At 46.7% G+C, this 20,910-nt stretch overlaps 1 protein-coding gene across 2 annotated transcripts in view; it reads right to left on the bottom strand.

Annotated features, from left to right (window-relative positions):
- Positions 1-20,910, bottom strand: part of Smad9 (SMAD family member 9) — a 40,959-nt gene that overhangs the window by 7,055 nt on the left and 12,994 nt on the right. Inside the window, exons 2-5 of one of the 2 annotated variants that reach the window (XM_085682546.2) lie at positions 18,845-18,944; positions 9,169-9,793; positions 4,860-5,117; positions 2,370-2,591 (exon numbers count right to left, since the gene is read on the bottom strand). In XM_085682546.2, coding sequence (XP_085538672.1) covers positions 2,370-2,591; positions 4,860-5,117; positions 9,169-9,580 — 892 coding nt within the window. In that variant the 5' untranslated portion in view covers positions 9,581-9,793; positions 18,845-18,944. The remainder of the gene's footprint in view (positions 1-2,369; positions 2,592-4,859; positions 5,118-9,168; positions 9,794-18,844; positions 18,945-20,910) is intronic. The other variant, XM_048424683.3, reaches the window with a different exon arrangement.

The raw sequence follows: 20,910 nt of genomic DNA on the forward strand, positions 1-20,910 counted from the left end.
GAGTCCTGGAACTGGAGCTACAGACAAGTGTGAGCTCCGTGGGGGAGCTGGGAATTGAACCCTGATCCTCCAGAGGAGCAGTCAGTGCTCTTACTCACTGAGCCATCTCTCCAGCCCCAAGGAAAAAAGAAATGTAAGTTCAACCCACATGAATGGACTTTCATAAAGATGAGTCTGTAGTCTCTCACTTATGACGGCTCCCACCCTTTCTGATTTCACTTCAAAAAAGCATCCGTGACCCTAGTCTCGACACAATAGAAACACATCGTGCAAAACAAAGCCATCACACCCACATCTAAACAGAAGCCCAGCTAATATCATGTAAATGCTACCGAAACCCACACACTGAACCTACTCCAGAACTTGAGTCTTACTTAACAGTTATAAATCTATTGCTTTGAAGCCCAGTGTGGCGGCACACAGCTTCAGCCCCAGCCCTCAGGAGGCAGAGGCAGGTGAGTTTGAGACCATTGTTCAGGCCAGCCAGGGCTGTACAGTGAGACCCTGACTCAGCACTGAAATATTTCTGTGAGTAGAGGCTTCAGAGTTGGGATTCCTTTCCGAGGCCTGTCACTCAGCCCTGTAAAGAACACCAGGGGCCCCGGAGAACAGGGAGGCTCCTACCATACTTCCCCAGTAAAGAACACCATGGGCCCTGAGAACAGGGACGCTCCTACCATACTTCCACACACAGTCGTGTGAAACCACGAGCCACATGCAGCTTGTCTCAGTTTATATAACATTCCTGTAATTACATTTCAAAGCGACATCCTGGGTAAACAGAGTGCCGTACACACGCACAATGGAATTTTATTCAGCTGCAAAGAAAGCATGAGATTACAAAAGGATGGAGCTGGCGATGATCAGAAATAAGCCAGATTTAAACAAAATCCTCCACCACCATTGCCGCCGCCGCCGTCAAATCTACCACCGCCGCCAATGCAGCCATCACCATCACCACCTTCACCCCCCACCCCACCCAGTCCGTCTCCTCTTTTCTTTTCTCCTCTTACTTGCCCTCAGATTTCCTCTCTATTATCTTCCACGATGAGCATCAGGCCTGACCCCAACAACTCAGGCACTGGCGACCAAGAGGAAGTGCAAGGATGACTCTGATTGGCTGAACCGCCAGCAAAGCCAGCGCTGCCGCCCTTGGCCACGCCCGTGCACGAAGGGGGTCGGTGTGACCGACCGTGACTGACAGTGATGGTACGTTCAGTTGTACAGCTGAGCTCAAAGCGGTCTGTTCCGCGCTGTCCAGAGCTCCAGACATCTTGATAACGAGCCAACTTTTAAACGCTCTGCAGAAGAGAAGGCGACGGAGGCCAAGGGAAAGCCAACTGCAAGCTTGGGGGGCGGAGGCGGCTGCTGTGTTAATGGGTGGGGATTCACTCCACCTAGCTGCGGCGAGGCAGCAGGGTTCTCTGAGCTTGGTCATCTTGGGCTCTCCCTTTTATGGTGGCACCTCCCTGTGTATTCCCTGCACTTTAGAGCACAGGGGCATGCTACCCACCTCTGCCTTTTGACAGCTCCTCTTCAGTGTGAGTGTGCTATCTCTCCGCCACAGCAGAAGACTACAGAGACACTTGCTCCTTGACCCTACAGACCTGAAAACTACTGGGAACAGCCTGGGGGTGGGGTACTACAGGCTTCGAGGTTATTTTAACCAAATGACCTTCAAGCGTATAATCCTCCTGGAATCTAGATTTTTGTCCCCTGAGCCTGGTCTGTGTGTATTAGGGGGTGCTTCTCGTCCATGTTAAAGCCTCACCTGCAAACCCTACACAAGTTGGCAGAGGAGAGAATGGAAAGGTGGGCACCTAGGGGAAGAAGCAGAGCCCAAGGTGGAACATGCAAGCCTGCTCTGAGTATCACAAGAGGACAGAATCCAGAAGCAGGCTGGCCTCTGGCTAGAGAGGGCAGCATCTCCAGAAGGAGCGCTAGCCATGTGGTTTCATTTGGCCCCTGGGTGTCAAGATCACCTCAGGGCAGATCTGTTCTCAGGGTAGAGCTTGCATAGAAGTTACTTGGTGGGATAGGGGGGCATTCAAAGATGCTGTTCACTGAGCCGTGGCCTAATGAGGGAGCAAGGTGCATTTCAGTACAGATTGATGTTGCCCTACGCTTCCTCCTGGGAAGCCAGGGCTGGGATCACAGGCCTGTGTCAGATTTTGGTTCTTTACTGTGTCTTGGCCTCGCAGCACTGACCCCATGCCACCCTGAAGATGGCCTACTGACTTCAGAGGTGGAGACCCCAAGACAACCGGTCCCTCCCCATGCCTGGATATCTTCCCACAGGCTACAGGGCCTATGCTGATGTCTAACCCAGCGTTTAGAAGCAGTGATGGAGATACTGTGTTGGCTCTCACCTTTTCCAATGTGCCTCCTGGTGTTTTCTATTGTTGAGTTTCTGTTCACATTTGAAAGAAGCCCAAGACAGAACCTATTCCTGTTATTGGAAGGGTCGGTGAAGCCGTCTATGAGCACGCTCCGGGAGGACGCCTGGAAAGTCTCTCCCACCCGGTTGTTTAGTTCATAGTAGGCAACAGAGCACCAGTGCTGGGGTTCCTCGTAGCAAACTGGCCGAAAGTCTGAAAACAAAATGAGAGAGAGGGCACGCCATCACTGTCACCTCTCGGCGCTGAAGGTCATGATTCCAAACAGAAAGCAGGGATGAACACTTTAAACCAGAAAGTTGGCTGTAGGACCAAGTCCGCCTTCCCTTGCAATCCGTCAAGCGCGCGTGTTTGACGGAAGCTGTTTGGAGCTAGCTCATTTGTTTATTGCACCCATGAGTCTAAGGCCATGGCCCTTGTTAACTGTCCCACAGCTAAGACATCTGTAAATATTTTTTTGTTTAGCGATGTGATATGATGCAGGGCCAGGGAAAGGTAGCCACGGACAGACTGATGTACAATGCTGCCAGTCCCAGAGTAAACACTGCTAGCAGCTAGGTGGCCTCCTATTGTTACAGGACTGAACAGAACCCCTGTGTCAGAAGGTGTAAGTCCACAATAACATGACTAAAAAGAAACCGATAGTTTGAATATGATAACCAAATCGAAAGCGCTGAATGAATTCTAGTGAGGAAAAAAAAATCTAAATAGACTGGCTCACATTCTCCTCTATAAAAACATAGATATCTATTGACATATGATCTAAGAATATTTCACAGAGAGCTGATTTCTCAGCTTTGCTGGGGTCTGTCCAGGGATGGAAGGAGGTCAAAGGGTAACCGGGTGGAATGCAGTCAGTGCAGATGGTCTTTCAGAACACAGCTGTGTGTTAGGCAACTATGTCTCTTATAATTTAATTATCCTGTCCTTTAACCACTGACCCAAATACTAAGTATCAAACACACACAGGAAATTCTCTATGAATGAGCAAGCGTTTCAGACTCTCCGTTGGACACAGAGGAGAGGAACAACGTAATACAAGGTGATACATGTAAACTGGGTGTGTAAGGATTTGTTAAGGGAAAACATGAAACACACCCTGACACTTCTTATCTCACAACTTATATGTTCTTTGAGAGAAAGGATGATTTTTGTTACTCTCTTAATTCTTTCGCAGCAACCTAGGGCAAGGCTTTATTTACTTGTTCACTTAGCGAGAGTTAATAAATATACATTAAATAGGGTCTATGAATAAAAGAGCGGGGCAGACTGTAACCGTGGGTGCCAGCCTTATGTATGCAGTCTTTGTCCACTCTAGTTATTAGTAACCGCACACTTTAGCGGCTCCTATATATCTTCCCTTTATGTCTCCTCTTCAACTTCAACGCCAGCTTCACAGAGGCGGCAGCACACACACCATAGAGACACATTAGAGCGTCTCTCCCTCTTGCATATGCTTTTCCAATACAGCACGAAACTCCTAAAATCCTACCTTCAGTAGCTGTCTTGGCTTCAGAGGAGAGAGAGTGTACCGGCTGTGCTGGGGGCCTAGCTTTGCACACCACTGAGGTCACGTGCCTGGCACTGAAAGCAAAAGGCGCCTGCCTTTGGGTTGTTCAAAGAGGAGAGCAAACAACAGCCTAACTTTGGTCCCACTGTGGCCTGCTCTCGGGCCAAATCTCACTGATACCTTTAGTAAGTGAGTTATTACTGTGTATGCACAATGTGTGTGTAGAAGCCACAGGACAACTCTGGGGAGTCCCTTCTCTCCTTCTACCTTTACGTAAGTTCTGGGGACGTAACTCAGGTTGGTAGGCTTATGTAGCAGTGCCTTTACCTGCTAAGCTATCTAGCCAGCCCTTTCTTTTAGTATCTAAATTTTTAATTTTTTATTTGTCATATATCAGTATGTTAATATTACTTCTACAGTCAGCAAAGTGGCACAGGCCTGTAACTCCAGCACTGGGGAAGCTGGAGCAAGAGTATGGTGGGTTCGGGACCAGCCTAGGCTAAAAGAAGATCATGTGGGGTTTTTTTTAATGATTTATTTAACTTTTTTATGTGCATTGGTGTGAAGGTGTTAGATCCCCTGGGACTGGACTCTCAGACAGCTGTGAGCTGCCATGTGAGTGCTGGGAATTAAACCCAGGTCCTCTGGAAGAGCAGTCAGTGCTCCTAACCACTGAGCCATCTCTCCAGCCCAGATCATGTTTCAAAACAAATAATAATCGCACATTCTGTAAATTTCCAGGGATGGTATTAAATTCTATTTAGTTTCTGAAGGAGGACTGGATCCCAAAATATGTATCTGCAGTTCTACTCCCAAATGGGCCCTGGTGATCTTGGAGGGTGGACTAGGCCCACAGATGGCGCTGTAAACCTAAAGGCGCCACAAACAGGCTAGATGCGACAACCAACCAGACTTACGAACATCCACGTGGATTCCCTTTCCCACAGACTGACCTGAGTGTTGAAATGGACTGTCTGACTCGGTAGGACTTCCCGGGGAGTGTGGGTAGCTGGCGGGGCATGGAGACTGCGGGAACACGTGGCCTGGCGAGGAGGGAGGTGCAGGACAGAGGGGTTGCTGGAAAGAGTCCGGGTAGGTGGCATTGTGCGGCATGAGGGGCTCGCTGTGCAGGGAGGCACTTCGGAACTTGGCCAGGAGACTGAGTTGGGGGTTGTACTCGCTGTGTCTTGGTACCAGTACCGGAGGCAGAACTAGGAACAAAGAGAAGGAAAATGGGCACCCTGAGCATGGCCCATCAGGAAAGTGGGACAGCGAATGTTTTTCCTTGGCCATTTGTGATGGTTTCCTCGGCCAGCCCCCTCTCTACAGATTGGCTCATGGGAAACTCTGCACGGAGGTCCCATCTCTACCTAGGAGCTTGTGGGCTACGCTCAGTCACCAGCCCCTCCTTGCCACCTGCATCTTGATCAGTCACAACCGAGGACCAAGTTCAGGAGGCTCCCATGCACGCCCACCTTGATAATGGCCTCTAGTGACTTTATGGAGACCCATGTACCCGCATCTTACTTCCACTCTGTCAATACAATCCTCTTTAAAAGAGGCAAAATTAGTTCCAAATGCTTGCAACCAAACCTTAGGTGAAGTCCAGAATATTTGTTATTAGAGACCACACTGAATTATTCCGATGATCAGCCTCAATTCCAGACTTGTTGCTGTTGATGAAATATTCTATGTCCTTACCACAACGATCTAAAAGCAAGTGATCAAAAGCTACAAAGTTAAATATAAGGGATAAGCGAAGAAACAAAGTAAAAGATCAGAGGACACATTAAAAAAAAATCTGTCAGTTAAATTTGTTCAGGTTAGTGGGTCCCTTCTGGCCTCCCTCTATCTCCCCAGTACTGAGATGGAGTCCACAGGCCTCACACAGGCTAAGCAAGTGCTCTACCACTCAGCCACACCCAGCCCTCTTTTAACTTTAAGACAGGATCTGCATAAGTTACCCAGGTTGGCCTTCAACTTAGTAATCTAAGCAGGCACTGGCTTGCATCGGCCTCGGAGTAGATGGGCCTGTGTGAGCCTGGGTTCCAATCATTACAATGAACATGAGTGACAGCTGCTTATGGCCAGCCAGCAGCCTGCCTGCCTTTCTGAATTACTCAGCAAAGAGTAACTTTCCTGTTTCCTTTCCCCACTCAATGGGCGTGGCTTTCTCTTTGGGCTTTCCACCTCCGTCCTCTGGACAGCTGTCAAGACCAACAGGTTACCTGGCCTTGAGATTTCTTCCAAGTCCGCTCCTAAATTATTTTTATTAATGAGACTAAGAACCCCAAAGAAGGAACCCCAGGTCTCCCAGTCACATGTGAGGACCAGATGGGATCCTGAAAATGCTCAGGGCAGAGATCTGACCGTAGACTTGAGGTTCTAGCGGGCTGTCAAATTGGACAGTTGTTGGTTACCCTAAGATACAAGTGCCACAGTTGTATTCTTAGGGGTATCATGCCAGGCTGCTCATTGTTGGGGTCCATAGGTTTGCAGCTGGGTAGGCCCACTCTTCTTCCTGAGAAGCTTGCACACCACCTTCAGATACTGAGAAGCAGCCCATAGGGAGGAAGCTTTCAGGTCAGTTCCAGCTCAGTACCTATAAGGAAAATCGCCTCATTCTATTAAAAAGGTGTTAGGAATGGGTTAAAAAAAAAAAACTCTGTAACAAATATTATTTAAAATTAATATTATAGGTGATTTTTAATTAACATAATCTTGGTCCATCTTCTTAGAAATTTAAACCTAAAACCAAGGACATAAAAGCTATCTACATACATGAAATAATTCAGACTGTCATCTTAAGAGAAATCTAAACTGAAATGAGAAATGGGGATGCAAATAATATTTTTTTTAAATTGGGCTTTTGAGTATCTAAAAGGAGAACCAGGTACTTTTTCACACGACACTTCTTTTTTTAATCTATATTTTTTATTGTTTTTATTGAGCTATACATTTTTCTCCACTCCCCTTCTTTCCTCCCCTCTCCACTTCTACCCTCTTTCGTGACCCCCACTCTCCCAATTTACCCAGGAGATCTTGTCTTTTTCACCTTCCTGTGTTGATTCATGTATGTCTCTCTTAGGATCCTCTTTGTTGTCTAGTTTCTCTGGGGTTGTGAATTGTAGGCTGGTTTTCCTTTGCTCTATACGACACTTCTTTCTAGTGGTTACATTTTAGAACCGTGACTCAGAAAGTACTTTGGAAAGATTTATTTTCTAATTATGTGCATGCTGGGGAGGGTTTGTGCAGTTGATCACAGAGAGAGTTAGATCCCCTAGATCTGGAGTTACACCCAACATGGGTGCTAGGAACCAAACTGGGGTCCTTTGCTAGAGCAGTATGTGCTCTTAACAGCTGAGCATCTCTCCAGTCCCAGAAAGAATTTCTGTTTTGGGGGGCGGGGGGAGGTGGACAGGGTTTCTCTGTGTAGCCCTGGCTGTCCTGGAACTTACTGGCTGGCCTTGAACTCACAGAGAACCACCTGGCTCTGCCTCCTAAGTGCTGGGATTAAAGGAGTGAGCCACCACTACCCGGTCAGAAAGAATTTCTTAATGAACATTTTTCCATTTAGAAACATGTTTTGAAGGTGTAGTATAACCCATATTTTCAAGCCAGTTTAAAAATAATCTCAGATATTATTAATGAGGTTTTGTTTTGTTCAGGATCGTGTTAGGTGGCCATTGCTGTCCTCAAGTGCTGGGGGTCAAGTCGTGGGCACTTTCAGATTCCTGGTATGCAAAGAGAGTCCAGAGAGAAAGAGGGAAGGAGACAGGATAGCATTTAGAGTAAACTCATCAGATTTGCTAATAGTATGGAATCTTCCAGTTGCCTTCCCAGACAGATCCCAATCCCTGTGGGCAAACCACACAGAGGCGATGTTCTTAATGACAAGATGGCAAGTTCGGGGAACTTAAAGGGTGCCTGGCAGCCGACCTTTGATGTGGGCTGGGTGTGAATACAGTGGCTTCCACCCAAACAACACAGTGGGATGGGGCAAGCTTTCCAAGTTCCTGGAATTGGTCAGGTAGCCAATCAAAGAGAGGTTTCACCCTGGAAGACCACAGGAACACCCATCCCAAAGAGAGCATTAGTAAAACTGCTACAGTCAGCAAAGACAGATGAGAGTTCTTTCAAAGTAGGGAGATATATAGAGGGACACACACACGTGCACACACACATGCACACACGCATGCATACACAAGCAAGTGTGTGACGGGTTTTGGAAAAGTAATTTTCTGTATTTAAAACATTAAAACCTTCAGTATTTTTTAGGGCTGGGAGTGGAGAGCAGGTCAGGGGCAGAATACTCCCATGTCTACGCCAAGCCCTGGGTTTATGCCAAGCAAAGGAGGAAGAGGGCCGCTAAGGTGTTGCTGAGCGAACATGAAGCCCTGGATGCCACTCCAACAGAGCCATATTTAAGAACAATGGCCCACCTTCCTCAACCCCTTATTTCTGTACTGGAATCCTTCAGCAATCCCCCTTGGCTGTTTCAGACTGAGATGGGATGCCTTCCTCCATGTACCAGAGATTAGCAAATGGAGCCCACACCCACACCCTAGATCAACTCTGATAGCTATTGGTTTCAGTCTGCAAGGGGTGGGAGGAGGGAGGATGTTTAATGTGTCTTTTTGTTGTTGTTTATTTGTTTTTACAGTTAATCATTATTAAGGCACCGCTTGAGAACTAAGGCAGATAGCCAGATAGCCCACACCTTTAATTCCAGCACTTAGGAGGCAGAGGCAGGCTAATCTCTATGAGTTTGAGTTCAAGTTTGAGGAAGAAGAAGGAGGAGGAGGAGGAAGGAAGGGAGGGAGGGAGGGAGGGAGGGGGGAGGGAAGGGAAGGGAAGGGAAGGGAAGGGAAGGGAAGGGAAGGGAAGGGAAGGGAAGGGAAGGGAAGGGAAGGGAAGGGAAGGAAAGAGGAAAGGAAGAAGGAAAGAAGGAAAAAAGGAAGGAAGGAAGGAAGGAAGGAAGGAAGGAAGGAAGGAAGGAAGGAAGGAAGGACGAATGAACTAGGAAGGGCTTAGATCTCCTAAATCCATCCAAATAAAACTGCATTTTCCAAAATCCTAGCAAGCTTACCAGCCTTTTAGTATAAGACTATCATAATTTTCCAACTGCATGATTTCGGAACTATTTCTTCCGTGTCCCCCTCACCCCCCACACAGAGGTCACTTTGTGTGGATGCTCCAATACCCAGGGAACCTGTGATGATCTTGACCTCCAAGCAAGCAGGGACTCATGGAAGCACCCACCTGGCGTCTCCACGCGGCGGTAATGGTATGGGTTGATGCAGACCTCCTTCTGCTTGGAGCCGAAGGGGAACTCACAGCATTCCAGGGGCTTCAGCTCATGATGGGACTGCAGGTCTGGCCAGCGCCACACGCGGCAGTAGATGACATGGGGCAGCCCCTTGCGGTGGGACACCTGCAGTCGTCCATCCAGGGACCTGGGGATGGTGACACACTTGCTAGGCTGGCCTGGGCAGCTCAGCGCCCTCTCCAGCTCATCCATGGCTCCTTTCTTCTTCTTTAGCTTCTTCACCAAAGAGTCCACGGCCTTCTCTGCCCACTTCTCCTCTTCATCTCCCTGCTTCCAGCCCAGCAGCCTCTTAACTGCCGGGCTGGTGAAGGAGAAGAGGGAGCTGATGGGGGTGCTGGGGTGCATAGGAGGCAGACCTCAGGCTGCTGCGCACGGAAAGAGGTTGAGGCCTTTCAAGGCTGGCAGGGCCCTGGGAGGACCAGCATCAAGCACTTGTCCATGGATGTCACAGGAACAAGCTTGCCTTTTCTTCTAGAAGTGAAGGGGACAGATTAAAGTTGGAAGGTGGAAGGTGGGCTGACTTCCTCCAAAACCCTTGGGTGGATGGGTGGTCCAATTCTGAAAGACAGGACAAGCATTCTTGAGCTATATGAGTAATTTTCAGACTAGGCAAGCAAGGACAGAAGAGACAAATCACCCTCCCAATGTTTTAACCTGGAAACTCCTTCGGGTCCTTACTGACCCTGCCCTCCTCTTCCTTCTCCCAGCCAGATCTTGGTCACAGCCTTCCAAATCCCTGCTGTAGTTTCTTTCTCTCCATCTCCTCCAGCACTGAATACAGCCCACCCCAGCATGGCTGCCGCCCCAATATGACTTCTCTCCTTCACACTCTCTCCCACACCTATCTCTTTCTTTTCTAAACACAATTCCCATCAGATCACATTCCTGGGTAAGAAATGGTGTGGCTCCTTCAGCTACCAAATGTAGGCTATGCCTGGGTTTCCAGGGCTCCCAGCCCCTCCCTCTGTGTGTGTGTTCTTTCTTTATTTCCAAGTTGCATAAGTTATCCACCTGCATTGCAGGAAATGTACACAAGCAAATGCAAATGAAAAGGAAGACCCTGAGCTCTCCAATAATCCCATTGTGCAGATCTCACTGTACAGTATCTTGAAAGAGCAGTTCTCAGAGTGTGTGCCCAGGAAGCACTGTAGCTTCCGGAGACCCCTTCTAGGCTGTGAGGTCCTCTCCTCTCCAAATCCACATCTCTGGGAACTAAATTCTTTTTACACACATCAGTCGAAACAGATCTATTGTGACAGGTTGTATGGGGAGGTGGAAATGAGAACACAGATACCATCCATTAAACCAGCATTCAAGAGATTTGTGTTGATATGCAATGCCCTCTTACCAATCTTTTAGACATGGCATTTAATTTTAAAATGCCTGCCTTGAGACTGGGGAGATGGCTCAGCAGTTAAGAGCACTTGCTGCTCTTGCAAAAGACAGGAGTTTGATTCCCAGCTGCTCGCGAGCACCTTTTAACGCCAAATCCAAAGATCTTCTGCCCTCTTCTGGCCTCCTTGGGCACTACATGTAAGTGCACACTGGTATACACACAGGCAAAACACCCACATACACAGAACCATAAAGTGAAAAAAATAGATTGTCTTCATAAAAGATGTATTTATATTAATAAATCAATAACTTTAAAATCTAATTTATTTGTTTGTTCTCTCTCTCTCTCTCTCTCTCTCTCTCTCTCTCTCTCTCTCTCTCTCTCTGTATGTGTGTGTGTGTGAGAGAGAGAGAGAGGTGATATGCCTACAGAGACCAGAGAACCTTTCCGAGTCACATCTCTTCTACCACTTTGTGGGATTCCTACCTAGGTTGAACTCCCGTCTTCAAACATTGTGGCAAATGCCTTTTCCCGCTGTACCACTTTGATGGCCTGCAAATCAGTAACTTGTAGAAATTGTTTTACTTTCCAAAATGGAAGAAAATGTAACAGATGTAACCTACCCACACAGACACACACACACACACAAAAAAAAAATCTAAAGTTTATCCATAATTTTTAAGTGGAAAGGCACCATGGACCAAGAAGTTTGAGAACTGTCTGATCGTCACAGCCTCATACGAGTAACTGTGAACACCAAATGACACCTGCATCACTTTTGTTTCTCTGTCCTAAATCGGCTCTCCTGATGCTCCCACCAAAGGATACATTCCTTCATTCAGATTGCCTGAGCTACAACTGCATTTGCTCTTCTTAGAAATGGGGGGGGGGGCCTAACCAAAACCTTCTCCTTCCCTATTTTAGATGCCCACTACCTCAGTCATGTGCAGTGAGGCTACTGATCGCATCACTGTGGAACAAGCTGACTCATTTGAGTCCCCTAGAATCAGCATAGCTCGAAAATCTCCTGCCTGTTTAACTCATTTTAAGTGGCATTTTCTCCTTTGCATCCCTGGGAAACGGTGGTACAGCTTTCTGGGTCTCCTTACATAAATGATCTTATTTGGCAGTGCACGACCGCTGCATGCTAGGCTCGTACGCCACTGCTGTGTTGCACCCTAAACCCTAAAACCCTTTGGAACAAAGGTTCTCTTTGATCCCCTGCTCCTCTGGCCAGGACCTAGCACCTCCAAAGAGCACTAAGACAGCCTGGTTAGGCAAAGCTGATGGCACCCAATGCAAGGAACGCAGTGCCGACACGCGCCATTCCTCATGAGGACCTTTTTAGGACGGTCCTGGGCAGACTGCGCTGAAGGGATATGAAAGCCTCCAAAGCTGTTCTTTTTCACTTGGTAGTTTGACTTACTCTCCATTTTCTTTTGAAAGGTTGACTTTGCGGCTTAATTTATAAAGTGGAGCTAAGTCACCACGTAGGAGTTATGTTTACTCGATCTCAACGGGCTGCCTTGCAGCAGCGGTCGGAGTGGTCAGGGGCTTTAAGGGGGAGACGGAACATGACAGAGAAGAACGTGAGCCCAAGAGCTGCAGATTCTGCTTAGTTTTAGGTGGGATTTGTTATTAGTAAGTTATGGCATAAGTCTTTAAGTTCGGTGGTAAAGAAAAGCCTTTCATAAATATGTTCAGCAGAATTCAACTAAATACACTAAAAAAAAAAAAAAAAAACAAAGAAGAGAAAAATCCTGTACTTCCAGGATAAATAACAGTTCTCTTCAATGGAGATGGTTTGCCTTTTTGTTTTTAAACTGTGGATTCCTACCTAATGGAATCAATTTATTGGAGCAAAGTAACTTGGATGAAGCCAAAAGAAGAAAATAAATTATTGTAAGGCAGCTAACACAGATAAAGCAAGCTCTGTAGTGTGAAGGGTAAGATGATTAAAGCCTTTCATTCTCAGGTATGTGTCTAGGAGCTGGGTACATCGACAATATAAACTTCATGTTTTTTTATTATGCTTTACAATCAAAAAGCTAGAAAAGTATTGCTTCTAAAACCATATGTTTCCCCCAAATTGTCTGAAGTTTCCCTTGAGTGACACTCGGGGGCTGTCATCCTTCACTGATGAACTACGGGTCTGAATCACCTTGAGTGACACTCAGGGACTGTCATCCTTCATTGATGAACTATGGGTCTGAATCATCTTGATGCTTTAAGTCTGACCTCAGTGCATTTCAATAATCACAGAGGTCGCACAGGGCCCCCCAGAAAGACTTTAAGGCTGTGAGGCAGCTTCTATCCCAATAAGCAGAGACCCTTGCATTAAGGAAAACCATGAAATATTAAATAAAGAATCTCACACTGACAGACACCAAATTCATGACTGTGACCTCCTGATAGGGAAAAGGGAAAAACAGGAATTATCTGAAAGATGAAATTTAAATCACAAGATACACAGAGGTTCAAACACTGTCCTCTCTGCTTGTCTGTATGTCCGATGTCTTGCTACTAAGAAATGTGTTAAAAATTAATCAAGTTTAGAATCTCTTGGACGCTGAGGTTCTTCTCTATCTGATAGTTTGTGTTTTCCCAGGAGGAGCAATGTGAAGTCTGTTAAGTGACTCCGTTCCCTTTCCTTGAGCATAGGAAGAACTAAGGGACCCTGTTTATCAGGAGCTGGCCATCTCAGGAACATCCACCGTGCAGTTCCCTCTGCCTGTGTGAGTTCAACAGCGCCAACCCGGCTCCCTACAGATTTCCTCTCTTGGAGAAGCTAAATGTCACTGACCGTGGCCTCCAACCCACATGACCTTCTGATGGCACCAATGTCCAGCCTGCCATACAACTGAACAGAGCACTCCCCTGGGTCGTGAAGAAACTGCAACGGTCATTTATACAGACTACGACAGCAAATGGAAGATAAGTAGTATTGCTTGTCGTTACAGTCCAAAGAACACAGCAAACAAATGAAGCACCTTTTAGATCTGTTGCGGGAATAAGCATGCTGACACCAATGGGAAGGAAGAGAGGAGATGTCGCTGCCGAACCAAAGCCAGGACAGCTCCTGAAAGGCCTCAGCTCCCGCTCTCACTGTGTGATTCTGGCTGCTCTGGAACTTGCTAGGCAGACAAGGCTGACATCGACCTCAAAGAGATCTGCCTACCTCTGCTTCCCGAGTGCTGGGATTAAAGGTGTGCACCACCACACCTGGCGGGTTACCCACTTTTATTTGCACTAACCTGGCCACCTTGCAAGAATCTGTCTTTTAACTCTGAAAAGATGAGATCTCAAAATCCTGAGACGGATCTGCCAGACCACTACTCCATCCAGATCATCCCAAAGTACCGTGTCAATGGAACCCTCGAGAAACCCTTCCTCAAGGACACAGGGCAGAGACTGTCGCTCCAGGGCATCGCTGTTTCCTTTCAAAAGACGTTTAAACACGCCAGTTTTGATCCTCTCCTCATGGCCAGAGCTGAGGATGCGCCGAGAGCTGCTCTCGGAAACAGTTTACTACGCACATGTAGATCTCTGAACACATTTGCTGGTAGAGTCGTTTTCACAGAGCATCTTATGCAAGTTAACACAGCAATCAGCAGTGCTTTTAGGCTAGCTGCGGTGACACACAGGGGCGGACGGGACAATAACAAAGCGGGTGTGAGAAAGGCATAAGACAGCGCGCACACGGGGAACATTGTTGTGGGGGACTCTTCATCACACGTGGATTCCTGCTGTGGGACCCAGGCTTTTGCTGCAGCAAGGGCTTTGCACCCGTAAGGTCAGGGGATGGAAGCGGCAAAGGGCATATCCCCCCACTGAGAAGCTGAGACGGAGCGCAGGAGCGCAGGAGATGAGCATGCAAGTCTTGGCCCCAGCTGGACTAAAACAGAAGTCAAAGGAGAAAAGATCGGACTGAAGGAAGGAAAAATGGAAACCCCCCCCCCGGCCCCCAGCGCGCACAGTGGCTCAATGGCTCGGTCAGTCCCCACAAGAGGACATGCAACACAACAGGGGACTGGAAGCAGTGGAGGGAGGGGGAGCAGAGGGTGGGATGGAATGCATGAGAGAATAGTAAACAGACAGACAGACAGACAAGTAGATAAACAAAGGAAGAAGTGACAAGCCAGAGACAAGCGAGGCTGTTGTCACCTCCCACTCAGTCCCTCATTTGTCTCAACGGATCCTCTATTCTGAAAGTCTGCTGAATGCCCAGAAGACATGGCCCTCGGCCTTCTGGAGCTTAGACATTTGCTTGACTATCAAATGATATTGTCAAACCATGAAATACGGTGCAGAAAACACAGTGGCTGTTGAAAAAGGAGCCAGGGACCTGTGTGGACCTGCTGATGACACACTGACAGCCAACAAGCCAAAGGCAGGAGCACTGAAGGCACGGGGGGGGGGGGCCGGGGGGCGGGGGTGATGGTGGAGGACTTTCCCAGAAAGCCTGAGAGTGGGTATGGGGGTTGCTGGAGACATCCCAGGCTGGAGCGTGAAAGCAACGGCAGAAAACAGGCATACTCTAAGCATGAAAAGCTGATAGATGGCCTTAAAAAGCAAGGGAGATAAAGAGACTTAAGTTTGAGTGGTCCCACTGGATACTGATGTGCAGGTGGAGAGGATGTGGCAGAAGCAGAGAGTGACCAACAGAGCTGCAAAGGAAGACTTGGGGGGTTCACAGGGCAGCAACAGCAGGCAGGCAGGATCCAGGCACTGTGCCTTGTCTTTCTTCAAGAGAGGGGCTTTCATAGCACCTCACACAGACATGGAGGAATGACAAAAAAACAAACAAACAAACAAACAAAAACCTCGTTCTCTTATTTCAGAATGCCTGGTTCCAAGTCTGAGCCCTGCATGTGTGGCTCCTCCTCTTTATGGCACAAGGTAGGGAAGACTGGGGGGAGCTAGGGACTTGGGGGGTCTGGGAAGGTTGGGAAGCTGGAGGCTGGGGGGAGCTGGGGGTAGGGGAGAACTGGGGGCTGGGGGGAATTGGAGAACTGGGAAGGCTGGTGGGGGCTTGGCATATAAAGAAACACCACATTCAGGCTGGTACTCGGCACTTAAGAGTCTCGCATCCCTGCAACTGACTATCAAATATAAACCAGCCACTCTTTCTCCTAAAACATGCAGGACTCTCAAGTGGGAAAGAAAAACACAACACCCTTAAATATATTTTTGTGATGAGCCTGCCACTCAGCATATGAAGCACCCTAAGAAGTCAGGAAGGGCAATAGGGCACCATGTTCATAGAACAGCTAGGACATACAAAAGAATCCAACCGCATTCCTAGCCTTGGGAAAGGGAAAGGAGGCTGGGGAGGAAGGGTGGAAGACCTTACATCCCGCATTTTCTATTAGCTGGAAAATCTCTCCCTACTTGGAAAAAGGCCCAGTAGAGACTAAGGTGTGCAGAAAGCCAGGGAGTGCTTTGCCCTTGGTTTCTCAAAGCACCAATTGAGCTCCTGAAGAAAATCCATCCTTGGACCTCTTCCTGAATAGACTTTTTATTAATCAATGTTGATTCTTGTCCCGCCCCTCCCATGCACTTCCTGAAAGGGCATCTGATTAGTTGCACTGGGAGCCCACAGATCTTAATCCAGCTCTTGTTAAGACCACAGAGGAGAGGGCACAATTCAGGAGAACAGGTAGGACACCGACTTAGTTTGGGTACGGCTCTGGATTTGATCTCCAGCTTGGTTAAGAGGAGTGGGGAGCGGAGAGAGAGTTCAGTTAGCAAAGTGCTTGCCTAGCAAGCCAGAGACCCTACCTCAGACCAACCCCCACCAAAAGCTGGAAGAGTGGCATAAACCTGTGATCCCAATGTTGGTGGAACAGAAACAGAAAGATTCTTAGAGCCCACTGCCCAGACGAGCCGTTCTATGATGTTCAGGTTAACTGAGAAACCTTGTCGCTTTTTTTGTTCGTTTTGTTTATTTGTTTGTTTGTTTGTTTTTGTTTTTTGAGACAGGATTCCTCTGTGTAGCAGTCCTAGCTGTCCTGGAACTTGCTTTGTGGCCCAGGTTAACTTCGAACTCACAGAAATCTGCCTTCCTCTGCCACCCAAGTGCTGGGATTAAAGGCGTGTGCCATCACCCCCAGGAGATACCTTGTCTCAAAGAGCAATCAAGGAAGATACCTGATGTCTACCTGAACTTCCACAAACATATGCACACATATACACGCACACTTTCCCACACACGCACACATACACACACCCAAAAGAAAACCTGTAATTCTAGATCTCTCAGATTCTTAAAAATACATTCTATTTCCTCCAAAGTGTGACTTCACGCTTACTTCCTTCCCAAGGTAAGACTTGTGAAGGAGGCTATCACACATAGCAAGCATCTTACACAGAGACAGCTCATGTCTCAAGAATGCTCACCTATCCATAACCTAATGAAACATGGCCCAGGCGGATTGCTCAGTGGTAAAGTGCTTGCCTTGAAGGATCTGATCCCCAAAGAGCACATAAAATGTCAGCACTGTCAGCACGCTGGTGTACTAGTCAGCCCAGCTGAATTAGCGAGCCAGGTTCAGTGAGAAGATAAGAGAGCTGGAGAGGTGGGTCAGCAGCTCAAAGCCTCTTACAGAGGCTCCAGGTTCAGTTCCCAACACCTGCGTAGAGGCTCACAGCCATCTGTAACTCCAGTTCCAGGGTATCTGATGCCCTCTTTTGGCCTCCAAGGGCACTGGCCATTCACAAGGGCACTTACATACGTTAAGGCAGAACATTCATACATATAAAATAAGGTGGACACAGTATCCACATGCATATACAGACGCGCGCACATGCGCGCGCACACACACACACACACACAAAATCTTTAGCGAAATAGCTCAAACTCAACAGAAGAATAGCACAATGCCTTTAACTCATAGCACAACCCAGACAGGGGCTCTTAACTCAGATCTGATTCAAAAGTACTTCTTGATTTAAAATAGAGTGTGTTGATGAAAATTTCACATGCAAGCGAATTTATAGCCTCACATTCCTGACAATGCAGGTCTTTGTCTCCCCCTGGTATATCCATAACTCTCAGCATGTTTAGGAAACATCCCACATTCTCAAGGGCAGCGAGCAGTCAGGCCAAGTATGTCTACATGAATGATCGATGAATTGCAAATTCGAGGCCTTTAGAAATCTATTTTTACTTCATTGTTTATAAACTTGTGAATAACTATTGCCCTAGAAAAAATTCTGGACCTTAGCAACCCCAAAAAGAATAAACCAGATCTTATGCAACAGAAGGTGTCTTGACTCCAAGCAAATCTAACCCATGAAAATTTGGGTTTACCACAAATATAAACTCGGGAAAGATTATTTATCTTACAAAGTGAGTCATAATGAGTGTAAAAGTATGTTCCATCTCCCCAAACCAGTTTCCCATTCAGCTTTTTGAGAGATAAATATCCTTCCATCTAACAAATGCTTCCCTAGGTCTTTCTTTCAATACTGCCATTTGAGTTGGCAACAGACTTCCTCCTTTAACTGTCAAAGCTGTATTTAATTTTTTGGTTCATATCAATGCAAGCCCGTTAGAAGACTTAAGAGATCTCATTTTACTTTATACTCAAAATATAATTTCAACCTTGAAAATACACAGCGTCCATCTTACCGCCTGGATATTGTTCTTGGGTCCTGAAGGACCATTGTCAGCAGACTGCAGAACAAATCAAATTAGTGCTGAAGACACTTTATATTATAACCTCTTCGCCCATCAAAACACCACCACCCTTAAAACTCCAAGAACTTTGCAACTGTTCTAGCTTTTGTGTAAGCAGGCAGTATTATTTTACTGCTGAAGTCAATGAGCCCCTTGTAAAAATTGTTGCCAGCATGGCTTTCAGAAACAAGACAAGCTGTATTATTCTAAATGTCAGATGATGCCCGTGTAGCGTATCTTAGCTCAAATGTGAAAGCAGATCTCCGTCACTCTTTTAGTAGACGTGGTTTTATAGGCAACTCAACTTTTTCCTCACTGTAGGTTGGTCCAGACAGACTGCGTTCTGTTTGGCAGTCTTGAATGTTTATGAACAGCCGAGCTCCCCTCTAATGCAAACACGTACACTTTGCTTTCTCTTCCTACCACCGCACTTCCCTTCTCTCTGTGGTTCAGCCCATGGATGATAGTTCCACAATACAGAGGACAGGGATTTAACAAAATATAATAAAATAAACTTTTTAAAAAAAAAATCAGGATTTTTTTTTTTTTTGTCAAAACAGAAGTCACGTAAACATACTAAAATTTTACTTACCTTCATTTTTTTCCCACTTTGGTCTTCTGAGAAAAATAAGTACCTCAAAGGATGAGTGGCTGTTTTTCCTGGTATGGTACCATCAAATGTGTTACTGGAGCTGGAAGGATGGTTCAGCCATTCAGAGCACTCGCTTATCCTGCAGAGGGCAATTTTATTCCCCAACACCCACATGTCTGTAACTCCAGTTCCATAGGATCTGATGCCCTCTTCTGGTCTCTATAGGCATTGCATGCATATGTTACACATACATGCATGTAACTACACACTAATACACATTTCCCTTGAAGCAAATATACACTATTATTTTTTAAAATCCCTTAAAATGATCTCTGAAGCCTTTTGAAGTAATTCATAGCACTTCATTCATTAAACCCCACTGAGAACTAGGTGTCATGTCAGCATCTCCTATGCAGTAAAACTCCAAAGCTTTTAATGTTACATTAAAATATAATCCAGACATCAGTGGTCCACTTATGGCCCTATTAACTGGTTTCTTGGAGTGGGGAGGTCATGTTGTTGGGCTTAACTTGTATTGTTTATTTGAAATATAGGCGGCAGTGAAGAGAATCTGAGATGACTAATCTTGAATGGACTGAGAAGTGCTCGGATATCAGTAAAGCACATGTCTGGGCATGTCTGTGAGGTGGATCCAGAGAGAACTGGCAAAGCAAGAGATGCTCACACTGAGCGGTGGCACCATTCCATGTTGGGGCATAGATGGAATGAAAGAAGGAAAAAGAGGAGCTCTCTAGCTGAAGCACTTGCTTCCTGAGAGCCATGATGTGAGCAGCTGTGATGAACCTCAGCCATCACCAGCTCTTTCTGCCTCAATGGACCAAAACCTCAGCCATCATGAGTTCTTTCTGTCTCCATGGACCAGAACGTCAGCCATCAGCAGCTACTAACCAGTCCTTCTCTCTGCTTCTGTCAGGAGTTATATCACATCGAAGAGAATCTGACTAACTCCGGGTCTAGACCTCTGTGCCAGCTCAGTAGTAACGGCTTTTCCTCACTGTTCTCAGCCTGTGGGTACCCACAGTCTGTAACTGGCACCCAAAGGACAGCTTTTCTGACTCCCCAGACCAGAGCTGGGACCCTGTGGTATGAACACGCACACCTCCATGCTGCCAGTTTTCTCACTGGATCTCTTTGGAAACAGAGGTAACAATGTAGCTAAGAGGGCACCAACTGCCCTCCTAAGGCTTCTGCCTGTTAAGTTCATCCTTGCCTGCTCTTCCCTTCACCCACCGCATTCCTGCCACGCAGACAACCTGTTCTTAACACTCTCTCTTTCTGTAAAGAATTCCAGAAAATAAAAAGCAAAACAAAACAAAAACAAAGCAATGAGTGTGCTCTGTACCTCCTCAATCAAACAAGGGGGGCAGGGTGTAAAACAGGCAGGGGAAGGTTTGGCTGAGAATGGTGATAACAGTAGTGTGTGTGTATGTGTGTGTGTGTGTGTGTGTGTGTGTGTGTGTGTGTGCTAGATAATGAGGCTTGATTGTACCATTGACTTGAAAGATTAGGCTTGAAGGGTTTCATTCTTGCCAGACACATTCGGGGCAAAGGAGGACCACTACTTTCCAAAATAAATCATGGCTGACCCATGATCCCTTAACAGGAGGACATCCATGAATCCAGGACATCTAGAAAGTTAGTCAGCATGAGGGAAGAAAGGTTTTCCCTACGTAGATCTGTCACCAAATGAAGTCTTGAGCTTTACACGTTAAGGAGTCCGAAGAACAGCCGTATCAGAAAACACACAAGTACTAGCATGACCTTTCGGGGGAAAAAAAAAATCTGAACGGAATTGTCAGTAAACACTTTCATCAGTTTCAGTTGAACACAACAGCCAGTCAGTGACGGCGGCCAGACTGAACCCTGCTGTTGCTCAAAAGAACAGACACCAGCTAGGAAAGGGCCGCGCATGCCCGTGGTGCACTGCAATGCATTCATCTGCAGTCTTCAGGCATGTGTTTCTCAGCGCAGAGAATTTCGAATGTAAATAATTTTGGCAGTCTGACATGTGTCATTAATAATTCCCATCTTTTATGAAAACTGAC

Source organism: Myodes glareolus, chromosome 20 (genome assembly GCF_982192425.1).
Source record: "Myodes glareolus chromosome 20, mMyoGla1.1, whole genome shotgun sequence".
In the NCBI taxonomy this organism is placed as follows: Eukaryota; Metazoa; Chordata; class Mammalia; order Rodentia; family Cricetidae; genus Myodes; species Myodes glareolus.